The 26572-nt window shown below is 44.1% G+C and overlaps 1 protein-coding gene across 2 annotated transcripts in view; it reads left to right on the plus strand.

The window, feature by feature from the left end:
- The first annotated feature begins 10096 nt into the window (after positions 1-10096).
- Positions 10097-26572, plus strand: part of oafa (OAF homolog a (Drosophila)) — a 21344-nt gene continuing 4868 nt past the window's right edge. Inside the window, exons 1-3 of one of the 2 annotated variants that reach the window (XM_056441584.1) lie at positions 10097-10707; positions 24596-24730; positions 25004-25845. In XM_056441584.1, the coding sequence (XP_056297559.1) occupies positions 10387-10707; positions 24596-24730; positions 25004-25588 (1041 nt within the window). In that variant the 5' untranslated portion in view covers positions 10097-10386 and the 3' untranslated portion in view covers positions 25589-25845. Of the gene's footprint in view, positions 10708-24595; positions 24731-25003; positions 25846-26572 lie in introns of those variants that run through there. The other variant, XM_056441585.1, reaches the window with a different exon arrangement.

The raw sequence follows: 26572 nt of genomic DNA on the forward strand, positions 1-26572 counted from the left end.
GGTTCTGCTGTGTTCAATGTTAAAGATGACAGGACCAATGGGGTCTCAATATACTTTTTTTTTTTACTAATCTGATGTTTCACTGAAGAAACAATTTATCATCCACGATATTAAATACCTCGCTGGCACTGTATATGTAGGAGCCTCTTTGAAAACACAGCTCTGTGTGAAGTTTTGTCTTTAAAAAGAATGAACTTTTAACTTTTAACTTTTAATTGCGATTAATCGCGATTAATTAATCGCAATTTCAAAATGTGCGATTAATTAGTAAAAAATTTTTCATCGATTGACAGCCCTAATATATATACATATAAATATATGTATATATATTAGTGCTGTGAAAAATAACGCGTTAACTCAGTTAATTCAATTACAGGTTTAACTAGTTTTTGTTTTTTTACGCATTTAACGCATGCGCAGAATGAGCTTCCAATCCGTCTGTTGTTGGTCGTCGGGACGAAAAAAAAGTCACTTGCAAAATGAGCTTCCAATCCACCACTTCAATCTGAACTCTGTCCGCTCTCATGCAGACGGTCTGTTCATCGGTAATGATCCTTCCGCAGGTTCACCTCCGGAAACCTTGTTACGACTTTTACTTCCTGTAGATCAGGGTCTCAACACGTCGATCGCGACCTGCCAGTCGATCGCGGCGTAGTGTCGGTAGATCGCATGACATTAAAGAGATTGGCCCGCCCCCTGACATGTTCTCTATAGCACGTCTTTGTTCTTTTATTAAACTAAACGTCTGTTGTTGATCGTATCTCCACAGCAGCATGTCATTTCTGTCTCTTCGCGTTGCGTTAACACTTATCGATCTCCGTCTGGCGCGCCACAGAGCTCCGTGCGCGCGCATCGGGACCGAGCAAAAAAAAAGTCACTTGTCAATCTGGTTTCAGCTTTGCAGCGGTGTCCCCGCCGTCCCTTTCATCACGGCCCAGTTCATGAAGAAAACCCACACAGTCAGGTTGCCTCAGCAGCTGCTAGAGGAAGACTAGAGGCCTTTAGATTGCATCATGGTGGAGTTAATGGTTGACAAACAAGAGAAAAATGTTCTGTTTAACCCTCCTGTTACCTTTACATTTACTAACATATTTTACCCTCGGGGTCAATTTGACCCCAGCAATTAAAACCTCCAGAAAATTATTAGAATTAATATCGCTTCCCAAGTTTAAGTGTGAGGTACTTTATGTTTGTTTGTTGACTACCTAAATAGCCCTTTAAATAAATAAAAAAGTTGATATTTCTTCTATGTTTGACACAGTGAAAAACAGCCTGGGGTCAAATTGACCCCAAAGAACACCGACATTAAACATTGAATGGGGTCAAATTGACCCGAAAGGTAACAGGAGGGTTAAACATTCTGTTTAGGATGAAGATGTATTAATGTTCCATATGGAAGAAAACTGCTAAATAACTGCTGAGTTGCAGCACCATTGTATAGAAGAATGTATAAATGTATATATCCGTCTTTTGTCATAAATCTCTATGTTCTCACAAAATATACCGAGAATATCGGTAATATGTGATTAATCATGATTAATCCACAAAAACCTGTGATTAACCCGATTAAAATTGTTAATCGTTTCACAGCCCTAGTATATATATTTATATATATGTATTTATTTATATGCGTGTATTTTCAACAAACAGCCATGGCTGTTGGGAAACTTGTGGGTTTCATTTTTTTTCCAATTTAACTTTGCACATACAACACCCTGTGGTTATTTCTTCATACTTTAACATTTTGTACGTGTTGAAACCGGAACAATTATTTTCTATTAACTATCTACAGTGTTTGTTTTTGTTTAATTACATTCTGCACATAAAAGACACACCTTAATAACTGACATTTTACTGGTTGGCTGTTTTTCACGGGGAGAGGCCGTGAAGTGAACGGTTCCCCAGTCAAATACAGCACCAGCCAACCAGAAATACCTGATGTGGATTCAACAATACAATCAGATCAAGGAGGTCATCGTATGATACAATATTTACAACTTTGTAACTTACGAGTGACACATTTCATATCCAATATTTATTTTACTTCTGGAGAACATGTCTGCTGTGACCCGAAAAGCATCAGAGGGGAACGTTCTCACAGTCGTATGCTTTTGTTTCTGTTCAATTAGGTTTATTTGATATAGCCCAAAATCACAAATGTGCCTCAGAGGGCTTTACAATCTGTACACATACGACATCCCTGACCTTTGACCTCACATCGGCTCAGGAAAAACTCCCAAGAAATAGAAGAAGAAACGGGGTAAAAAGTGAAGAAACAATCAGGGGAGCAACAGAGGAGGATCCCTCTCCAGGATGGACGGAAGAATAGATGTCATGTGACCAGAATGAAGCGTTACAGAGTCACATAAACACATTCAATGAATATGACAACAAAATTATAAATAATGAGGAGTTAGTAGACCTCCACTATCCATGAAACAGAAGGAGGTAGAGAGGAGGAGTGGGCGGGGCATCATCAGGGCCATGGAAGGAGACATCAGACACAGCTAGGTCCAATGGACCCTCTGAGACGTGAAGTCACAAAGACTCCGTGGAGAAGAGTAAATAATGTGTGATGGAGAGATGTAAATCCATCCATAAGGAGAGATAGAAGAGGAGAGAGGAGCTCAGTGTATCCTAAACGTCCCCCAGCAGCCTATCAGCCTCTAGCAGCATCTCTAGGGGCGGGACCAGGTGAACCTGATTCAGCCCGAACTATAAGTCTATCAAAGAGGAAAGTCTTAAGTCTACTTTTAAATGAGGGGATTATGTCTGAAAGTGGAAGCTGGTTCCATAATCTATCATAGTTTAGTTTTCTCTTAGTTTATGGTCGATAGCTTCAAGCCCATCTTATGATAATCGGTCATAATTTCTCTTTCACGTAAACTGTCTGCCTCACTTTTTCCTGTTCTTCCTGATTGAACCAATTTTGGAATGAACCAATACGCCTTTTTGGTCGCTCACCACTCCACTGATATTAGTATTGAAGGAGATCGCCATGTGTCTCCTTGAATACACACAAAGCTACTTGTTCTCACCCGAGAGCATTCAAACTTCATGTATATAAATAATGATGTCATTACCTTCGCATTGAAAATGCGGAAGGTTATGTTTTGATCGCCGTGTATTTATTTATTTATTTGTATGCGTGTTACTCGCATAACTCAAAAAGTATTAAACCGAATCGCATGAAATTTGGTGGGATGATTGGTTATTATCAGGGGACCATTTGAGTCGATTTTGGGATAAATTGGGTCAAAGGTCAAGGTCAAGAAACGGTCAACATCTTCTTTTTACCATAGCGGTCAATTTTTATCCAATTGGCATGCAACTAATGCCAACATGTTCATAATTCAATGCCCAATCTTTTGATATGCGAAGGTATCCGAGTGCCCATTCTAGTTTCTTGCGGAAAAGTCCTCGAGCATGTCAGGTATACCGGCTCAGTATTTGATGATATTGGTGTGATAGTTTACTTACAGACAACAGTGGGATCATTCGAGGCTGAAAAAGAAAACGTGGACGTTTTTTTCCCCACGAGACATATGAATCACATATTGTGTTTAATTGCTAAGGAAACTTTATTTTGTGAGTCACCTTTGAAAGACTCCCAGATAACATTATTAAATGCCCCCCCCCCCCCAGTCATTTCTTACAACTCCGGCGAGCCAAGAGTTTGATTCATTAAACACAGAGGAGATCTGCCCTACATGGATTCTGAACAGATGTGTTCCGAGTCACGTGATTCCTCAGGAACCCGATAAATGAATCAACGCCGTTTGATGAGGGAGAGTTGCAAGATAGATATTCTTGGCCGAAGTATCACATGTTGAATTTAGGATTTTCATGATTGTGATTTATTCTTATTTCCATTTTAGGGGGCTCTAAAACAACCCGGATGCAGTCATATTTGTAAAGGACACAAAGGGTAGCCAGATGTGTGCACACACACACATATACTTCTTCTGTTATACAATAACCGCAAATCCGCACACAATAGACGGTCAGAAAAAGTTTGCATTTGAATTCTGTCTGAATAAAAGCGTGAGGCGGCTCCACCTCGGCTCTTAGATCCCAGCTCTGACCTCCCCTCACGTGGAAAGATAAATGATATGTTCCTCCGCTCCGTGTTGGGAGTGGGATCGTCTTTCATGTCTCGCTGCTGGGACTGTGCCAGGAAGGAGTCTCACCGTGGGGGTTTTAATGCGCCGAGCCATGAGCCCAAACATGTTTATTTATTTTAACAATTCAAAAGAACCTTTTTTTCCCCTCCCCTTCCCCCGCTTGTGTATCTCCCTCTCTTTCTCTCTCTCTCTCTCTGTCATTAACTTTACATGAATTCCCCTGGAATTCTTTCATAGTGTGTTTGTGTGTATGTGTGTGTGATGTCTTTTTCTTGGAGAACAAGGGGTTAAAGGAAACGTGTTTTTTTGTTTCCCTTTGAACTGATCCCACGCTATCGTGTTGACACGGGAACATCTGGATGCTACGCAGTGATTAATTGATGTCGAAGATTCAGACGGCATTCATATCTTTGTGTTCTTGAGATTAAAATTAAAATAAAAACAAAAAATGACAGATTTTAATTCTTTACTTGAGGAAAAGTAGCAATGTGCTTACTGTAAGTAAAAGCCTGTTAGTGTTATTAGCCGATTGTAATGTAACTGTAATGCAGACACATATGTGTTCTACTACTATATATTACATACATGGGATTATATTTTATAAACTTTATAACATTTTTTTAAAAATTGTTCTTTATCTTTCATTTTACAATGTTTTTCTTCTTCAAACTGGTTATCATCCTCCAATAATCTGTGTTTCCCTCGTTAGCCTTCAGGCAGTCAACTGTCGTCCTGATTTTTGCAGTAAAAGTTTAAGTATAATAAATAATAAACACGGCACAATATAATGCTGGATGAGCATCAAAGATAGAATGTGTGTGATACTGTACGTAGAGATAGATCTTAAACAGTGGATTATATTTTATAAACTCATCACAAATTACATATAACATCTTAATCTTGAACATTATTAATATTACTGTTCCTGATACCTCTATCTTAATGTAATGCACACTCAGCGGTTTTGACCCGTGCTATATATCGTATATGAATCTCTCCTCGCCTCTCCAGCCTCGCCTCCCTCATATAACTGAACTCTCCACGCGAGCCTGCGCTCCAAAAGGGGGTTTATCGTGGCCCCCAGAGCCCTAAATGTGAAAGGGGATATCTCCTCCTCCTCCTCCTCCTCTTCCTCCTCTTCCTCCTCCTGCTGCTGCTGCAGGCGGCCGACAGCGAGGAGCTCCGAGGGCAACTGGCAGCCCAGTGGAGGCCGAGCGGGGAGAGGGAGGACGAGAAGATATGTAAATATCATCAGAGGACTGGAAAGCAGCTTGATTTCAGCTCCCGCAGACCTCAAGTAAATACTGTGCACACACACACACACACACACACACACACCAACACATTCTGATTAACTTTCTGAACATGTTCTTCAAGCGAACCATGATGGAGGAAAATATTGCGCATTTTTCGGGGGATCAACCCACGATGCAAATATTTTCTTACGTTTTTCAATCTCCTGCTATGAGAGTTTGGGAAAATGCTTTTAATCCACTTCATTTATTCAAAGTACAACAAACCTGATGAGATGCAGAGTAGTCGTGGCTTTTTTCATCAGAATAGTCTGTTTTGTTGAATATAGCTCTGTTTGGGTGGTTCACACACACACACACACACACACACACACACGCACACGCACGCACTTGACTGCAATTCAGTATTAAGACCTTGGATGTACTCAAAGTCGAGTAGCTCTCAAATAAGCACAATTTTCCCTCATCAGGGGGAAATACGTCACATTTCTTACAGCAGATATCAAAGTGTGTGTGTGTGTGTGTGAGGATGTGTGTGTGTGTGTGTGTGTAAGGATTTTTCTTTTTTCAACACGTCACCCTGTGATATGACCTAGAATATGATTGATTTCATAATACATCCTCTTGATGCTGTTTTCCAGTTGTGTACATGATATATTCTTTAAATATGACATCATCGGATCATATTCTGATTAATTTGGGATTTTAACAAAAAGCCTATATTCTGTTTTACAGTAATCGAGCCAGGAGCCTCGTTAAAAATATCTAAATGTTCATATTTAAAAAAACGTTTAAAAAATGCATGTAACTATTTATCCGCACTTAAATCCACATGGAAGCTTCTTTTCTTTAAATCTTATAAAACATTTAATATTTTAGAGATAAAAGTGTGATAAAGAAAGAAAATCAAGTTTAAAATTCTATTATATTTAAAATTCTATTCTATTATCGCCTAATGATACACATCGTACACTATTTATCTACACTTAAATACACCCTTAAATACACATGTAAGCTTCTTTTCTTTTCCGCTTATAAAACTAGAGATATGTTATATAGAGATAAAACCGGGATAAAGAAGGAAAATCAAGTTTAAAAGGGAAAGAAATATGATATTTAAAATCTATAATCGCCAAATGATACACATCGTACACTCTTTATCTACACTTAAATACACCCTCAACTACACATGGAAGCTTCTTTTCTTTTCTGCTTATAAAACTAGAGATATATTATAGAGAGATAAAACTAGGATAAAGAAGGAAAATCAAGTTTAAAAGGGGAAGAAATATGACGTTTATAATGTATTCTATCATCGCCTAACGATATACATGGTACACTCTTTATCTACACTTAAATACACATGGAGCTTCTTTTCTTTTCTGCTTATAAAACTAGAGATATATTATATGGAGATAAAATTGGGATAAAGAAGGAAAATCATGTTTAAAAGGGAAAGAAATATGATATTTCAAATCTATTATCGCCGAATGATACACATCGTACAATCTTTATCTACAGTTACTGTAAATACACCCTTAGCTACACATGGAAGCTTCTTTTCCTTTAATCTCATAAAACTAGAGATATATTATATCGAGATAAAATCGGGATAAAGAAGGAAAATCAAGTTTAAAAGTGAAAGAAATATGACATTCATAATATATTCTGTTATCGCCTAACGATACACATCGTACCCTCTTTATCTACACTTAAATACACCCTTAAATACACATGGAAGCTTCTTTTCTTTTAATCTTATAAAACTATATATATTATATCGAGATAAAATCGGGATAAAGAAGGAAAATCAAGTTTAAAAGGGAAAGAAATATGACATTCATAATATATTCTGTTATCGCCTAACGATACACATCGTACCCTCTTTATCTACACTTAAATACACCCTTAAATACACATGGAAGCTTCTTTTCTTTTAATCTTATAAAACTATATATATTATATCGAGATAAAATCGATAAAGAAGGAAAATCAAGTTTAAAAGGGAAAGAAATATGACATTCATAATATATTCTGTTATCGCCTAATGATACACATCATACCCTCTTTATCTACACTTAAATACACCCTTAAATACACATGGAAGCTTCTTTTCTTTTAATCTTATAAAACTATATATATTATATCGAGATAAAATCGGGATAAAGAAGGAAAATCAAGTTTAAAAGGGAAAGAAATATGACATTCATAATATATTCTGTTATCGCCTAATGATACACATCAGACCCTCTTTATCTACACTTAAATAGAACCTTAGCTACACATGGAAGCTTCTTTTCTTTAATCTTATAAAACTATATATATTATATCGAGATAAAAAAGGAAAATCAAGTTTAAAAGGGAAAGAAATATATTCATAATATATTCTATTTTCGCCTAACGATACACATGGTACCCTCTTTATCTACACTTAAATACACCCTTAACTACACATGGAAGCTTCTTTTCTTTTCATCTTATAAAACACTTAATATTCTAGAGATAAAACCGGAATAAGAAGGGAAAATCGAAGTTTGAAAGTGAAAGAAATATGACATTTCAAATCGATTATCGCCTAATGATACACATCGTACTAATATAATATCGAGAGTGATTTCCCCTTTGGCTTTCCTTCTTAACAAAAGGAAGCTGACACATCTCCTCTGGACGTTTAAAACTCGTCCAGCGACGTGCTTCTCATTGTGTCCGTAATTACTGTGCAGCGGGTTAATCATAAACATGCGTGCGAGGCTCCACCTGCGTGTGTCACTGCATGCAGACGGCCTCACGCCGGCCTTTGGACCCCCTCCGTGTGGGAGGAGACAGGAAGTCAACGGTGGAGCAACAAGCAACAAGAACACACATGACTTTTTAATTAAGCACCCAAAAAAATTGTTGCACGGTGCAACACAATTTTGCACGTTCCCTTTTTTTTTTGCCTGTGAAAGGAGTTTTTCCTGATCCGATGTGAGGTCAAAGGTCAGGGATGTCGTGTGTGTGTACAGGTTGTAAAGCCCTCTGAGGCACGTTCATAATTTGTGATTTTGGGCGACACAAAATAAACTGAATTGAACTGAATTTCCCCGTCGACTGTTCTTTGGTCGTCTGCTTTTGAAGAGCTCTAACTAAGATGTAGCCTGAGACTAAACTCCGTCACAATGGGGTGTGTTTGCCTGACCTCCACTCCTCCGCTCCTCCGCTCCTCCACTCCTCCACTCCTCCTCCAGTCTATCAGGGTCCGGGGGGCCCCAGCTGACAATGTTTGCTCTGCTTTTACAGCCTCTCTGTTTGCTTTCCCCCTTCACTGGAGCATCCACCATCAAGTCCTGCCACATTCGGGTGTGTGTGTGTGTGTGTGTGGGTGGGGGGGGGGTCACCGGGCCCACCCAGAATGCATTGCGGCAACCTGACAGAGATAACACAGTTGATGACACAAACACAGCGATCATCTCTCATTACCTTCGCATGCGGAAGGTTATGTTTTGATCGCCGTGTATTTATTTATTTATTTATTTGTATGCGTGTTACTCGCATAACACAAAAAGTATTAAATCGAATCGCATGAAATTTGGTGGGATGATTGGTTATTATCCGGGGACCATTTGATTATATTTTGGGATCAATCGGGTTAAAGGTCAAGGTCATGGAAAGGTCAACATCTTCTTTTTACCATAGCATGGTCCATTTTTATCCAATTGGCATGCAACTAATGCCAACATGTTCATAATGTAATGCCGAATCTTGTGATATGCGAAGGTATGCGCTCTACCGAGTGCCCATTCTAGTTTGATGTAGATCTCCCCTCGTGAGTAGGCAGCTGCTCTCTGCGCGACACGCGTGGCGTGAAGGAGTTCACGTGAGGATATCATCAAATATAATAATACGTCAGGAGAATAAAGGAGGGACTGTATTATTGTTGTTTAGCTGGAAACTACAAATCAACCATATTTTAAAAAAAATGTCTTAGGGAAGATTAGAAGATTATATTTGAAAAAACAACGAAAAAACAACAAGAACATGAGTTTAAAAAGAAAGAAAATAGTTCTTTATCTTTAATTGTACACATTTTCTTCTTCTTCTTATAACTGGTTATTAGCTTCTGGAGGTACAGACAACCATAATATGTGTTTCCCTCATTAGCCTTTAGGCAGTTTAAACTGTAGTCTTTTTCCAGTAAAAGTTTAAATATTATAAATAATAAATAATGCTGGATGTGCATCATAGATATGTTGGAATAGTTTCAAAAAGTTCCTTCATAAAATGAAATCAATTGCTTGAAAGTATTCGTCTTGACATCAACAGGGTGATTAACTTCAGAGAAACTCTACCATATACTTAATGTTTGTTTTGGATGTTTGTTTTATGACGACCGTGCAGCAGGTTATAGTTATAGTCTTTTTGTATTCATCCCCACGAGTTATGATTTCACAAATCCTCACAACACCTTTTGTTGTATTCTGGGGGGTATTATTAGTTCAGCGTGCAGCAGGATCACATGAGGCCTTTAGGGGGATGGGCAGAGTGTTCAGAGGGTGGTGGTGTGGCTTTAAGAGTTTTTTTTACTACCACCGCTGCTGCTCACTCTCTTTCTCTCACTCTCTCTCTCTCTCACTCTCTCACTCTGCAGAAAAGTTTGGAGCTGGACGGAGAGGAAGTGACGGGGCCGGCAGAGAGAGAGAGAGAAAAGGGGGAGCAAATATCAACACGAAGCGGAATCGGGAGCAACGTGCGACCCATCGGACTGTTGGCTGTAGTGGGAGGGGGGAGGAGAGGGAGGGGGTGCGCGCGCATGCTCTTAACAAACGCCGGAGCGAGAGACTTTTCTTTTTTCTTTTTTTTGCTTCCAGTGCACGAGCGCAGGTTGAAAGTGAGAGAGCGGAGATTTTTTTTTCAGTGTGATTTCCATGGCCGTGCAAAGTGCCGGTACACCGGGGACCGTCTGGAAGCGCGACCCGTGAACGAGAACCCCCCCACCCCCCACCCCACACTCTAAATATGAAGGAGAAGACATGAACGCGGACCTTTTGGGATCTTCACCTCGATTTTTCTTTTCGTTCCTCCCTCTCTTCGTCGGGCTACATTTCGCGTCTTCGGGGATGTTTGCGAGTTGCGTCTCTGCGGCGTCTTCAGCTCGGATACTGACCCGCCTCTGCGCCCTGGTGCTGGTGGTCGCGCTGGGACTGGGTTCGGAGCTGCGGGTCCGGGTCCGGCTCGCGGACGGACTGGTGACCGAGGAGGTGCTGGAGGCGGACAACGAGAGGGACTCCATATCGCTCGAATTCAAGCAGGGAGACGGGACGCTCGTGACGTTCGTGGCGGACTTCAAACAGGTGAGGGGGGGGGGGGGACCTTTTGATCTTTTGATCTCATACCGACACTACGATACATGAGATGTGGTGCTGTTAGAAACTATGTAGAAAGTATGAGAGTATGACTCCAGCTCACGATATCTGGGGGTCCATCAGAGCCCCCCCCCCCCCCCCCCGAGTACTGGGTGGTACATTCCCTGAAGGTAATGGCACATTTAAAACTGTATAGCCATTACTATTCTAATGTTATAAGCCATCTGTTGCTTATCTTTTGAAAATGGAACACAATGGAAACCTATTGGAGCCGATATACCTTTGGGACCCCCTGGAGCTCCATCATCGACTGATATTTTATACCATTTTTTTTTCTCCTTCTTCTTTTAAACTCTCTTTTTCTTTAGTTTCCAACAACATAACATGATGTATCTTCATAGAGTCAATTTCTTTGTCAATTTTTGATCCGTTGTTTGTCTTGGTACACGTGATATTCAGGCACACAGAAAGAACAACAAACATCAAATGGTGCTTATTCCAAGAAAAAAGAAGAGGGTGGAAATGAGGATAAGAATGAACAGATTGCATACACATAATACTACTAAGAAAATGATTAATTTAAAAGGGCTGAAGAACTAATAATTATCCATTTGAACCACTGATTTCATTGTAAATCCTCCAACAGTATTGCAGCTTCAGAATGTGAAGAGGGAGGAGTGTGGGGGGGGGGAGGGTCACATGACTAAAATAAAAGTCATGTCCCTAGAGGTGAGGTCTATACAGTGTGGCAGAGGAGTAGGCTACATAAAAAAAGTCACTTGATGCCTCGTCATCTAAAAATCTGAAGTTGTTCAATGAAAAAATCCCAAAAGTGGCAGACATTGAACCTCACACACACACGCACACACACACACACACACACACACACACACACACACACACACACACACTTAAGTGGAACTTTAAGCAGTAGTTCCATTCATCCATTTTTTCCATCTTGGCTTGAGTTTCACAGAGGTCAAGACAGCTGCTTGGCCTCTTAAACCCCTGCTGCTGACGGGCTCCAGCCCAGAGGTGATCATCTGCGGCCATATTTAGGATTCTTCTAAAAGTAGATAAGCAGATGAAGTGTCCCTCCCATGTCCCTTTTTTGTTGTTGAAAAGATGAAACGGTTTTGTTTGTTTTTATTTGTTTTTATTTTGCATTTTCAACAAAACACAACAATCCTTGACATTTTAAATAAATAAACACAACATAATAAACATCATACAGTCAAAACGGTAGTATCCGTGTCCATAGTCCCGCCCACAGCGAGTAAAAATGCTAAACTTCACATACATGAACATCGACATCAACAAATGCCCCCCCCACACACACACACACACACAACCGTCCATATCCACATACACACCCGCATAGCATTCCCACATGTATATACTTTTACAAATACCCTCCACAAGGAGTATTCAATGAGGAGGGAGGGAAGGACTGAGTAGTTAAATTGACTACAATTAAATGATAAAAGCAGTACATATAAAATCAAATAATGTAAAATAAAAGACATTAAAATGAAAAAAACCACATACAAAAACACTGACATTCATATCAGACCCGGATTATTAAAAAAACCTGTTTCACTTTTGACTGACTACACGGTTACACCTACAGTCCTGGAAGGAAAACTACAACTGGCATGGAGTGAGTGTGTGGGGGGGGGGGGGGGGGGGCTGTGTCTGTGCTAGTTGCTGTCACACAGGAGCTGACTGCAGGCTGGCGAGATGCGGAGGGCGGGGGGGAGATTTACCCGGATTAAGTGGGCATGTCTGACCCGTTTTGATCTGCACGTCTGGCTCACGAACCAAAACAGCTAATTTGGAGTTGAAAGAGAGGCGTCGCCCCCGAACATCGGCGACGCGCCGACACATGAAGGGACGTCCGCTGATCCGTGAGCGGCGCCGCGTCCCTCCGCGTATCCACGCACATATGGTTTTGTTTATTTAAATAAAGGCAGCGGAACCTCCCACGATACCCCCCCCCCCCTCCCCTTTCTGCTGCCTGTTGTAAATTAGCCTCCTTGCCCCCCCCCCCCATGTGTCTCTGTCTCCCCCTGCCCCCTCTGCCTCTCGCTCACTTCTTCCTGCTGCTACTTTCCCCTGCATGTGGTTTTCATTCGGCTCTTTGTGCAGTATCTCTCCCCAAGATTTATGGAAAGTTGGAAGCGCTGTCACTTCCAGCTGCCATGAAATGTACAGTCCAGATCATCCCCCCCCCCCCCACGCATGAGTGTTTTAACAGGGATGGGAAACACCGGAGATTCCTAATGGACTATACAGACAATGGCAGATGGGTACATTGCAGGTTTCAAGTATTATTCCAGTTGCTCATTATTTTTACCATCCAATTAATCCAGGGTCGCGCTGCACGGTTTGATCTTTGCTCTCACCGGGAGCATCAAAAGGCCTCCTGTAAATAATCATGGTGAATACGTGGCAATGGATGTGATCGTAAATGCCGCAGTCGCTGGTCGGAGAAGTCTGCTGGATGCGAGACGGGAAGTTTAGTCCACTTCATCCAAGTAATGAGTCAATCAGTGCGTTTACATGATGGTATAATTCGAATCTTGCTTTAGTCGGACTCTGCTATCTTTTGGGGGATCTGCTGTTATCCCAATATACATGGCAGTGAGTAATTCGAATCATTGGCCTTTGAAAGCATGTCATATCCGATACGATAGGCGGCGCTGTTTTCATTACAACTCGTGGTGATACAGCCATTTCCGCTTGACCTCTTCACCACCACCAACAACAACCAACAACAACAACATCAACATTTCGAGAAAGATGGCGAACAGAGAGCAAGGCGAAGCTACATCCCGATACTGTTCTTGCATGATGTTAATAGTGACATTATCGTCTCTTTCGACTCTTTCGACTTCCGGGTCACGACATGGGAGGGAGGAGGGAGGGAGGGAGGGGAGGAGGGCGGCGAGATCTCAAGCATGCGCAAAGACGCAAAGTCCAGTTCCTAATCCAATTCACCGTTACATGCCGCGATAGTCGAATTATCAACCGGATCGGATCGAGTTATCCAGGGGTGTTAATCGGATCGTAGTCGGACCGCACATAGTCCAACAAAGGTGTTTACATGAAACGGATAATTCGATTTCAGTCCGACTCAGCCAGTTATTCGAATGCATGTAAACACGGTCACTGTGAGAATCAGCCGCGCTGTGATTTCAGGAGGGTTACGTTGGCTCTGCAGACGGTATGGAGAAGATGATGTGGTTTAGCTCTCTTGTGACACCTGTGTCATGCTGAGTACATCTCTTTTATGTAGGGTGGTGTAATGATCTATGGGCTCTGCTGCTTTTAATTGTTCTTTCTTTCTTTGCCCTGCAACTCAGGCTGAGCTCCGATGCGGTTCCAACCAATTACAATAAGGAAGTATCTTGTTTTACCATTTGTACATTTCAATTCAAACCACTGAAGAACTGAGATATATATATATATATATATATATATATATATATATACATACACGGGAAGTATTCAGACCCCTTTACATTGTTCACTCTTTCATTACAGCCATTTTCTAAAATCAAAAAAGTTAAATTTTATTTCTCATTAATATTCAATCAGCACCCCATCTTGACAGAAAAAAAACAGAAATGTAGAAATGTTTGCAAATTTATTAAAAAAGAAAAACTGAAATATCACATGGTCATAAATATTCATATATATATATATATATATATATATATATATATACAATAAATCTAACTTTTATTTTAGACTCACGGTCCAGATAGTACAAAACATTAAATAGAATAAAATGCATTAAAAAAACAAACTACGAATGCTTTATAAATAGACGGCTGTCCCAATGTCTCCCCGGCTGGGACTCGTAGCGCGTAGAACTAAACTTTATGTTTAATGAAACCATGATGATTTCATTTTCGGAGTCATCGCGGTCGAGAGTTGGTCATCTGTAATTGTGACGGGTAGCTTTAACTTTCTCTTGTTTTTAGGGACTATCTGGTATCACAGTGAAGTGTTTACATCCGGCTCTACTCTTAAAAAGAGTAGAATTGTGTGCACTTCACTCGTATCCTGACGACGTGCTCAAAGTCACCGTGCAATTTGCTGTCGTAGCCTAAAATAGACGATTCCTTTTCAGTCATCTTGCAGATTTCAGTTTCATATATTTTCCTTCAACCATCGCTGCAGCGATGCATGATCTCATGCCGTCTTTGAAAGACCTTGAGCTGAACCTAAACCGTGTCTTTGAGTTAAATCCAAGGGAAATGTAGCACATATTTGGGTCTTTCCAGATGTAGGAATTTGTCAGGGGGGGATAATCAGTTTTGTAGTCCGCGTGTCTCGCTTTCATGTCTAACTAGCGGGTTTGATCAATGCAGGAATGCGAGTGACTCCACAGGCCTCTCGGCTGGGTTAACACTTAGAAGATGATAGAAGAAGAAGCTGAAGATAGAAGGAAGCAGGAAGAAGAAGAAGAATGAAAAAGGACATGAATGGAAAAGAAGAACAACTAGAAGAAGAATGAAGGAAGAAGAAGAAGAGTGTGAGAAGAAGAGTGTAAGAAGAAAGAAGAAGAAGAAGAAGAAGGAGGAGGAGGGCAGAAGAAGAAGAAGAAGAAGAAGAAAGTTTCATTTCGGGGGGGGGGGGGGGGGGGTGCACAGCCATGTGCATCTGTAGTTGCATGCACCGCAGCTCTAGAATATAACATCTGTGACTAACTGTTACAACATTTTTTTATTTTATTTTATGTTTTTGATTTATTTAGAGATTGAGGAAACGTGGTGTCACACTGATGTAGAAAAAATGTGAAACGGCTGCTTTTTTTCTTTTTTTTTCTTTGGAAAGCTGCTGTTTGTGTTTTTAAACCGTCTGCTGTGTCCTCAGGGAAAAGGCCCAAATAGTCCCAAAGTATTTAAACATTGCCCATTAGGAGACGCATAAGCCACTTAAAGCCAGTAGCTTTATAACTGAAGCCTGACTTCTTCTTCTTCTTCTTTCTAAAGCGTCACTTTCCACAACACAACAGCAAAGTAATCCACTTCTCTGCGCTGGAAAAGTTTTTAAACGCATCCACATCGGTGTTCACAGGAACGCGAGAGCGACCCGTTGCCATGCCGACGGGTCGCGGCAGATGTCGGAGGCCACTGTCTCGCCGTCGCGTTAAACGGGTCTGGATTCGGCAAACGACGGCGCCGCGGTGGGAATGAGCCTGCTAGATGTTTTTATTATTACTATTGATTTCCAGTTAATTTCACCCTTTGAAAAAAGGATTGCGTTTGATCCGGGCCCTTCTTCACCCTCGGGGGGCCAATTCACTCTGCTGCATACTGCGGTTGTCTTCAAAGCACAGGCGCTCTGCGGACACGCCCAGCTGGCTGTGAGCATTCATTTGAGATTCTTCACACACCCTTTCGAGCGCTGCGTAAAACACAGGATTAAAAGAGTCGGGGGGGGGGGGGGGGGGCAAGTTGTTTGGCCCTTTTCTCTGTGCCCCGATCTACAGTAGAGTACCCATGATGCATTTGGTCCGTTCTTTCACATGGTCAACTTGTTCTGATGGCTTTGTGCCACGGGTCTTTTATTTATTTATTTGCCATCAGTCAAACTGTCCCGTGTGGGAGGCGCCCTGGCCGTCCACTTCGCTCTTTCTTGTTATTGGGAAATCCCGATGTTTGCCAAATGAAGCAACCGGCGGTTGTTGTTTTGCTCCCACGTCAAGTCGCTTCTCTTTTCTTTTCTTCTTTTTTTCTGGGCTGCCGCACCTTGCCTCTCTCCCTCTCCCTCGCACCCCGAGACGCCGTCCCACTTTGTCACTTGCACAAACTTGCAAACGTCTCTTTTCACAGGCGGATGTCACCTGATCCGGGGAACTGTTGTTCGCTTCAGACGACGCATCGTAGGGGCGCACGAGCTCTCCTCTCGAGGGTGAAAGGTCACGGTGATGTTTAGGGAATAGCTGCTCAGATTTTCTAGCTTCTCACGTCCCTAACTCTCCTCGGCTCCTCTCCGTGTGGGAGGAACTCCACAAACGAGTTACTGCCTCGCTACTTTCTGTGAATCAAAGGCACGGCGGCGCTCTTGAACGTGACTTCGCTTTTCGTGACACGTGCCTTGGAATTTTGAGGACATGAAGATCCTGTTGGGTTTCTCTTTAGGCAGGGAGGATCACACGCAGAGATCACATTGGTCCTCCCGTTGCAATGTGTGCAGGCAGCTGGACCCTTCTTTTTCAAAGATGAACCCACCGTGCACTTCCATCTTTCTACCCGGCAACCCTTTGTTCCCTCCAGGGAAAAAAGAAATGCTTCTTCCATACGCCTTCATGTGGCCCTTGAAGGCCACATGAAGGCGTCCCCTGTGGAAGTTTGACATCTACGATCCAACTTTTTCTATTTCAATTATTTCCAGGAAAGCGTGGGGGGGGGGGGGGTAATGGCCTGCAGGGTGCTATGGCAACCGCCTCCTGGTGGACAGAAAGACAGTCGTTGTGGCCTGTAGATTGTAATCTTGTTTAGATCGCAGCCAACAACAGGCGGGGTTTACTCCACCAAAGCTCCGGCTCGATCCTCGCGTGTCCCTTTTTGTCAAATTCACGGCGGCGTCCGATTGGCTCAACCCGCTACGTCTCAAACTCGATGTTGGACTTCCCCGTGCAGCCTGCTGTGACGGTTCAGTCGGCGCGGCTGCTTTTTAAGTTCTATGGGTCCATACCTGGCGACGGTGGGACATCCTCCGTTCTTTTGTCAAATAAACCGCTCTGGTGTTACTCCTTCCGGTCCGAAAGCCCAGCGAGCATCGTCAAAGGCTTCTGAGAGAAACCGCTCGGGGGAGGAGAAGAAAGGACGCGCAGTTTTATTGCTTTTGAAGAAGCCTTTCCAAGTCACATTTTTCAAAAGGATCCGTAAAAAACGTCAACAGGAACGATGGCAACTTAAATACAAGGTTGATTACCATTTGTGCATGGTCAGGGGTCCTAAAAGTAAACAACAACATCTCTCTCTAAATCTCTCTTGCTCTCTCTCGTTCTCTCTCTTTCTCTCAATCTTTCTCTCGCTCTCTATCTCTCAATCTCTCTCTCTCTCGTGCTCTCAATCTTTCTCTCTCTCTCGTTCTCTCGCTCTCAATCTCTCTCGCTCTCCCTCTCAATCTCGCTCTCGCTCTCAATCTCTCTCTCTCTCTCTCAATCTCTCTCTCTCGCTCTCAATCTCTCTCTCGTGCTCTCTGTCTCTTAATCTCTCTCTCAATCTCTCTCTCTCTCTCTCGCTCTCAATCTCTCTCTCTCTCTCTCAATCTCTCTCTCTCGCTCTCAATCTCTCTCGCTCTCTCTCTCGCTCTCAATCTCTCTCTCGCTCTCAATCTCTCTATCTCTCTCTCGCTCTCCCTCTCAATCTCTCTCTCTCGCTCTCAATCTCTCTCAATCTCTCTCTCTCTCTCTCGCTCAGTTTTATTGTTTTTAAAGAAGCCTTTCCAAGTCACATTTTCCAAAAGGATCCTTAAAAAACGCCGACAGGAACGATGGCAACTTAAATACAAGGTTGTTTACGCGTAATTACATATGCAAGAAAAATTGTGAAAATATAAGACTTAAAAAAAAAAAATGAGATGAAATTATCGCATTTTTTAAAATGCCTCTTTATTAAACGGCTTGTTTGTTTGTCCTCTGCACAGGACGCGGACGCTGCGGACGCAATAGTTGACGAGTCTGTCGCCTCTCATTGTTTACGCCTTATCTCTCTATCCGTTTAATTTCCTTCCCCCCCGGTAGCACCCGCTGTTTGTACTCTTCTCGTTTCCCGAATTGCAAAAGTCTCCAGGAACATGTCTGGGTGTTTGGGATGATTGTCTCCAGATCCTGTGTGAGTGAACGGTTCCAAACAGACTTTACACAGGTTTGGAGACCTTTTTTTCAAAGCCTTAGAGGAGTGTTTGTGCACGTGTTAACACTCCTAGTGCCGTCCAACAGCCGAGGTGTTGTTATTGTCCATTCAGTGCCCCCCCCCCTTCACTAATTGGTCCCCTCTCGGGTCGCCAGGTGTGACCGGCCTCAAATGTGACTCCACATTCCTGCCTTTAGAGCCTATGTAATTAGCTTGGACCGAAAGCGCAGCTCCTTTTGTCTGTGGGGGTCTTGTCCCCCCCCCCCGCCCCCTCTGTCTCCCCAACTTGATCTTTAGTCCTTCCTCCTACACTTGTGCTTTTAAAACTCGTGAGCCAAGGCAAATATTCTTTCCCCCCCCATCACTGAACACAGTAAATCCGAGTCTGGGCCATTTGTGCATGGTCAGGGGTCCTAAAAGTAAACAACAACAACATCTCAATCTCTCTCTCTCTCGCTCTTAATCTCTCTCTCTCTCTCTCGCTCTCTTTCTCACTCAATATCTCTCTCTCTCGCTCTTAATCTCTCTATCTCTCTCGTGCTCTCTTTTTCTCTCAATCTCTCTCTCTCTCTCTCTCTCTCTCTCTCTCTCTCTCTCTCTGTAATAAATCGTGAGTACTGGGTTATTACCATAATATGGCGATATTTAATATACTTTTGCACTTTAGTCCTACCTCTGTATCTGTATCTATCTATAAAGGCCAACCGGGAACATGGAAAGACCGAATATGATGCCGAACATGTTTTACAGACACATTTTTTTTAAAGAGACCTTTTTTAAAATGTATTATATTTCAGAAACAGTTTTGTGCCTGCTCTTTAAAAAAAAAAAGTAAGTCTCAAATACCCACAGTGATCCCAAGTGGCTCATCGGAGCGTGGCGGACCAACGGCCCCCGTCAATAGACGGGGGTCTTAGAGGGGATTGAAACACAGGAAGGACCTCCTCAACGGGGGGAGAGCTACCGGCACTACCGTTTGTGTTTGTGTGTGAGTGCTTCTGTGAGTGTGTGTGTGTGTGTGTGTTGGAATGTCTATTCATGCGTGCCAGCGTGTGTGTGACGGCACCAAAGTGAGATGTACGTGTCTTGCCGTTGTTCTTTTTAGGACGTGCACACATCTTTAGTTCTCCTTTCCACAGCCAGTAACCCAGGTGTGCCCCGTGTGCGAGTGGGTCGCCTGGTTACCGCCGTGCTGATGGAGAACGGCCACTGTAAATGGCGGCCTGTGTGTATATATATATATATATGTGTGTGTGTGAATAGGCTTTTTGTGCACCTCTTAAATAACCTGCCCCCCCCCGACCTCTCTGCTGTTTAACAGGTCTCGGTGTTGCCCGCTAGTCGGGTGCGTGAATACAGACTTGTGTTTGGCGCCCGGCCAGCGCTAGTTCGTCTAGTTCGACTAATTCCCGGGTGTCGAGGAGCGATGCTTAGGAATCTGTACTTGCGCGGATTATTTATAGCCGCGCTGACATTTACTCTGCTCTGGTAAGAGGGGAAAAACCTCTACAGCTTTCCTTTTGATTATGGTATTACCCAAAGGTCACTCTTTTTAATTCTTAATGTCCAAACCTGGTCATTTTCTCTAAACGTCGGTCCGCTGGCCTTTTTAATTTCACGTCGGTCTGAGGAGATACACATTTATACGGGCGTATGACGCATCTTGATGGAAGCTTCACTTCTTTTAAGGAGTAGTTATGAATTCAAATGGCCGTACTCTGCTTTTTTTTCAAGCTCTAGCCACCCACTTTGTCCTAAAGTTGAATTTGAGGGTTTTCCTATTCAAATGTATCACTAAGATGACCTTTATTTACAGTTTGGTCATCAAGGTTTTTGAGCAGCAGTTAACACGATCCTTATCGATACCCATAGCACAGGGAGTATATTTCTCATGATGCATCAAATACAAGCTTGACGCCTCTATCGTAAGTTATTCCATATCTGTATCTTCCCCCATCAGCTTGAATAATTTCTTTACTTTAAAAAAATAACGCCATCAACCCACGAGCCCCACAGACGAGGATCACTTTGTTCAAGACTCTCTCGTGGCGTCGGACCCTGTGTGTGTGTGTGTGTGTGTGTGTGTTTTAGGCAGGCCCAAGCCGGTCTTATCCAAACAAACAGTCCAACCCAGCAGCTTCTGTCTGAATGCAGATGTGGAGATGATGTCATTGTTATTAGATGATGTCATTGTTATTAGATGATGTCATTGTTATTGCTTTTAGAAGTCACGATGATTATTATCTTAGCGCAACATAAACCGCCGAGACGTCTCGACACGGTTTGTTCTCTAAAGGCAACAGTTACACTTCACTGTTTCCTGTTGGATTAAATTCATTATCTTTTTTATTTTGTGGTCCCTGGATTTTATTTATAGATGAGATGTAAATATATAGAAATGATGGAGGCGCCAACACTGCTCCCCCAAAGAAGATGTCCTCCTCCATCATGTCCACATCCTCCTCCATCATGTCCACATCCTCCTCCATCATGTCCACATCCTCCTCCTTCATGTCCACATCCTCCTCCATCATGTCCACATCCTCCTCCATCATGTCCACATCCTCCTCCACCATGTCCACATCCTCCTCCATCATGTCCACATCCTCCTCCTCCATCATGTCCACATCCTCCTCCATCATGTCCACATCCTCCTCCATCATGTCCACATCCTCCTCCATGTCCACATCCTCCTCCATCATGTCCACATCCTCCTCCATCATGTCCACATCCTCCTCCATCATGTCCACATCCTCCTCCTCCATGTCCACATCCTCCTCCATCATGTCCACATCATCCTCCATCATGTCCACATCCTCCTCCATCATGTCCACATCCTCCTCCATGTCCACATCCTCCTCCATCATGTCCACATCCTCCTCCACCATGTCCACATCCTCCTCCACCATGTCCACATCCTCCTCCATCATGTCCACATCCTCCTCCACCATGTCCACATCCTCCTCCATCATGTCCACATCCTCCTCCATCATGTCCACATCCTCCTCCATCATGTCCACATCCTCCTCCATCATGTCCACATCCTCCTCCATGTCCACATCCTCCTCCATCATGTCCACATCCTCCTCCATCATGTCCACATCCTCCTCCACCATGTCCACATCCTCCTCCATCATGTCCACATCCTCCTCCATCATGTCCACATCCTCCTCCATCATGTCCACATCCTCCTCCTCCATGTCCACATCCTCCTCCATCATGTCCACATCCTCCTCCTCCATGTCCACATCCTCCTCCATCATGTCCACATCCTCCTCCTCCATGTCCACATCCTCCTCCACCATGTCCACATCCTCCTCCTCCATGTCCACATCCTCCTCCATCATGTCCACATCCTCCTCCTTCATGTCCTCATCCTCCTCCACCATGTCCTCATCCTCCTCCATCATGTCCTCATCGTCCTCCACCATGTCCTCATCCTCCTCCATCATGTCCACATCCTCCTCCACCATGTCCACATCCTCCTCCACCATGTCCTCATCCTCCTCCACCATGTCCACATCCTCCTCCATCATGTCCACATCCTCCTCCTCCATGTCCACATCCTCCTCCACCATGTCCTCATCCTCCTCCATCATGTCCTCATCGTCCTCCACCATGTCCTCATCCTCCTCCATCATGTCCACATCCTCCTCCACCATGTCCACATCCTCCTCCACCATGTCCTCATCCTCCTCCACCATGTCCTCATCCTCCTCCATCATGTCCTCATCGTCCTCCACCATGTCCTCATCCTCCTCCATCATGTCCACATCCTCCTCCATCATGTCCACATCCTCCTCCATCATGTCCTCATCGTCCTCCACCATGTCCTCATCCTCCTCCATCATGTCCACATCCTCCTCCACCATGTCCACATCCTCCTCCACCATGTCCTCATCCTCCTCCACCATGTCCTCATCCTCCTCCATCATGTCCTCATCCTCCTCCATCATGTCCACATCCTCCTCCACCATGTCCACATCCTCCTCCACCATGTCCTCATCCTCCTCCACCATGTCCTCATCCTCCTCCATCATGTCCTCATCGTCCTCCACCATGTCCTCATCCTCCTCCATCATGTCCACATCCTCCTCCATCATGTCCACATCCTCCTCCATCATGTCTACATCCTCCTCCTCCACCAGATGACTCGACACACAAAGTGTTGCATCAGAAAAAGAAGCCGCGCAGTACACACACTGCTCTCACCTCCCTCGCCCCTTCCTGGCCTCCATCCAACTGCCGGGCAGTAGAAGTAGACGATCATTAATCTGGACACATAATGACACAAGAGGAGGAAGAGGGGGAGGAGGAGGAGGAAACCTCCGCTCCTGCACTTTGCCCACGAGCAAGATCCAAAGACGCCGAGTTAGTGGAGCTACCCCTGCTTCTCTGTAATTACCCAGAGAGCCCTGGGGCAAATCTATGTGGCTGACACAAATGCCTTCCCTTAGTCTCTCTCTCTCTCTCCACACACACACACACACACACTCTCTGTCCCAGTGTAGCGCCATGTGTCTGCACTATGGGAGGTCCAGAAGTCGCGACCTCTGGGTCTCCCGACACTTGGGACTCTTCATTGTGCGTCCTCTTCCTCACGTCTACTCACTTCAACATAGTCTACCTCCTGTGACCTCCACATTCTCTCTCTCTCTCTCTCTCTCTCTCTCTCCCTCTCTCTTTGTATTAAGTCTTGAGTACCATGTTATTATCATAATATGGCGATATCTGATGCGTTTAACGTCAACTCTTTTGCTCTGTAGTCCCTGGAGTCGGTGTTTTAACGCTCCGCTCGGCTCACAGATGCGAGGAGGGAGAAACCAGAGGTTACAGTCGAATTTTTAAAAAAGCCAGCGAATCAATATTTTCTCAGTAATTTGCTTTTCCAAAGGTCAAATAGTATCGCGTGATTGTCTTGCGTAAGACCCCGTAGGCCTGCCAGCGACTCACAGACCAAACACACGTGGCTGTGATCATGCAGAGTCGGCCGTAATTAACTCCAGAGCATAAACACAGTGTGTGTGTGTGTGTGTGTGTGTGTGTGTGTGTGTGTGTGTGTGGTGGGACGGCGGAGCGTAAGGACAACTCCCTGGCGTTATCTCTGTGCTGTTTATCTATCCCAGAGTTCCTCCGTGAGAGGGGAACGCCTTGAAAACTGCGACTCCCCCTCAGCCTGTCTGCTTCAGACGGGAGTGTGAAGAGGCGGAGGAGGGGTGGAGGGGGGGGGGGCTGTATATGTCCTTGAGCTGGAGCTGGGGGTGGGGGAGGGAGGCGGGGGAGTCTGATGAATAGGAGGACAGGTCTGCTGCTTTTGGGAGCTTCCCATCATGCTTTGCGTGAACTCTTTTATGGCCTCTGGTTTTTGGCGTCGGATCTCTCTCTCACACACACACACACACACACACAGACACACACACACACTCGCCAACAGCAACACGTCTTCTGGTGCGCTCTCCGCTATCACCGTTTTCAACGTAGAGAAAATGTTTCTGACTTTTTTTTATTTTTTATTGCGCCGTGTGAGGAAACTCCCGATAAGTTTGTCGTGAGTTTTAATTTGACTGTAGAAATAACCGGAGCATGACTGGGCCGACGTTGCACACACACACACACACACACACACACACACAAAGTATCAACAAACTGTCAGATGAGTGAACACACACACATACACACACCCCTCTTTACTTTGAGCAGACGTTTGTTTAAACAGCTTTGATCTCTCCAACATATTGAATTCATCTCTGTGTGTCTGGAGGGGAAAAGGGACGACATTAACTACCGGAATGGAAAGTATATTAGTTTTAATCTGGATGAGCTGCACGTATAAAACGAAGTTATTATAGCTCTCTCTCTCTCTCTCTCTCTCTCTCTCTCTCTCTCTCTCTCTCTCGGCACGTCTTCTGGGAACCGTCTTGTTTTTTTTATCCGCTCGGCCGCTCATCGTCATCATCATCGCTCATCTCTTCCCCCCCCTCGTGTGTCTCTCCTCGCAGGATGTGAAGATATTCCGAGCGCTGATCCTGGGCGAGCTTGAGAGGGGCCAGAACCAGTACCAGGCGCTGTGCTTCGTCTCCCGCCTCGGCCGCAATGAGATCATCCCGAGCGAGTCCATGGCCCGTCTCAGACAGGTATGATGTCATCGGGCAGAATTTAACGTGCGCTATCGACATTTCTTTTTTTGTTTAAAGCTCTTTGGAACAATTCAATGAGGGGAGTGAACGCTGATCCCGTGTGTGTGTGTGTGTGTGTGTGTGTGTGTGTGTGTGTGTGTGTGTGTGTGTGTGTGTGTGTGTGTGTGTGTGTGTGTGTGTGTGTGTGTGTGTGTGTGTGTGTGTGTGTGTGTGTGTGTGTGTGTGTGTGTGTGTGTGTGTGTGTGTGTGTGTGTGTGTGTGTGTGTGCAGAAAAACCCTCAGGCCATCCGCTTGGCAGAGGAGCGGCGAGGCCTGGAGCAGCTGGAGATGAGTGCCGCCGTCAACCTGAGCCGGGCCTCGCAACTCAGCTCCCACATCCACAACATGTGCAGCGAGGCCCGGGACGCCATCTACACCCGGGAGTCCGATGTCAGACACTGGCTGGACAAAGGTCAGCGGGGGGGGGGGGGGGGTCACCTTGTGTTTTCCGTTCATCATAGAAACCAGCAGACGTTCTCTTATCTCTCGTCTCTTCCCCCTAGATTGACTATCCGCTCTCTCTCTCTCTCTCCCCTGACACCCTTTATCTCCCAGATGCTCTCTCTATCTTTGCGGTTTCCATCAGCCGAACACCTCTTTCCACTTCATTCTCGTGACCTTCCGCTCTATCTTTTGGCTTTCCGTGGCGATAACGGCTCTATTACTGTTCACGCTATCTCATGTTTACCTTCTCCTCTCTGCCTCTTTTTTCACGTTCCCGAATCAATCTCCCGCACATCTCTAAACATTAAGAGAACAATCCTCCCCTCTTACCGAGATTTAAACCATTGCTATCAGCAATTTAGTTTTTTTTAAAGGCCTTTTTTTTCAGTATTTTAATAGCAATGTAGTCCACCTTCTTCAGGCGGGGTACGGCTCTATTCCTCTTCACGCCGTCTCATGTTTACCTTCTCCTCTGTCTCTTTGTTTACATTCCCCAATCAATCATCCACACTTCTCTAAACTCGCCTCCCCGTTTACCGAGATTAAGACTATCTCTCGTCGGCAATTTCGTTTTTTAAAAGGCCTTTTTTGCTCCGCAGATTATTTTAATATTCAATTCAATTCAGTTCAATTCAGTTTATTTGTATAGCCCAATTTCACAAATTACAAATTTGTCTCGGAGTGCTTTACAATCTGTACACATAGACATCCCTGCCCCAAAACCTCACATCGACCAGGAAAACTCCCAAATAACCCTTCAGGGGAAAAAAAGGAAGAAACCTGGAGGAGAGCAACAGGAGGATCCTCTCCTAGGATGGACAGATGCAATAGATGTAATGTGTACAGAAGGACAGATTTAGAGTTAAAATACATTCAATGAATATGACAGAGTGTATGAATAGTTCATAGTAGGCATATTCCACGATGGAGACCTCCACGATCCATCAGGCAGATGGCGGTGGGGAGGAGGGTGGCGGAGTCTCAACAGGACAGTGGCGGTCATGAGCAGGAATTCCACGACCAGACGATCCATCAGGCAGATAGATCTATGCCGTCTCATAGGTCCGATGACCCCATGAGACGTAAAGTCAAAAGGACTTCCGGTGAGAAAGCAGAGTTAGTAACGTGTGATTGAGAGATGAAAATTCATCCTAAGGAGAGAAAAAGAGATAGGTACTCAGTGCATCCTAAAACGTCCCCGGCAGCTATAAGCCTATAGCAGCATATCAAGGCTGGACCAGGGCAAACCTGATTCAGCCCTAACTATAAGCTCTGTCAAAGAGGAAGGTCTTAAGTCTACTAAACGAGGTGACTGTGTCTGCCTCCGGACTGAAATTGGAAGCTGGTTCCATAAAA

This window comes from Pseudoliparis swirei, chromosome 20 (genome assembly GCF_029220125.1).
Source record: "Pseudoliparis swirei isolate HS2019 ecotype Mariana Trench chromosome 20, NWPU_hadal_v1, whole genome shotgun sequence".
Lineage (NCBI taxonomy): Eukaryota > Metazoa > Chordata > Actinopteri > Perciformes > Liparidae > Pseudoliparis > Pseudoliparis swirei.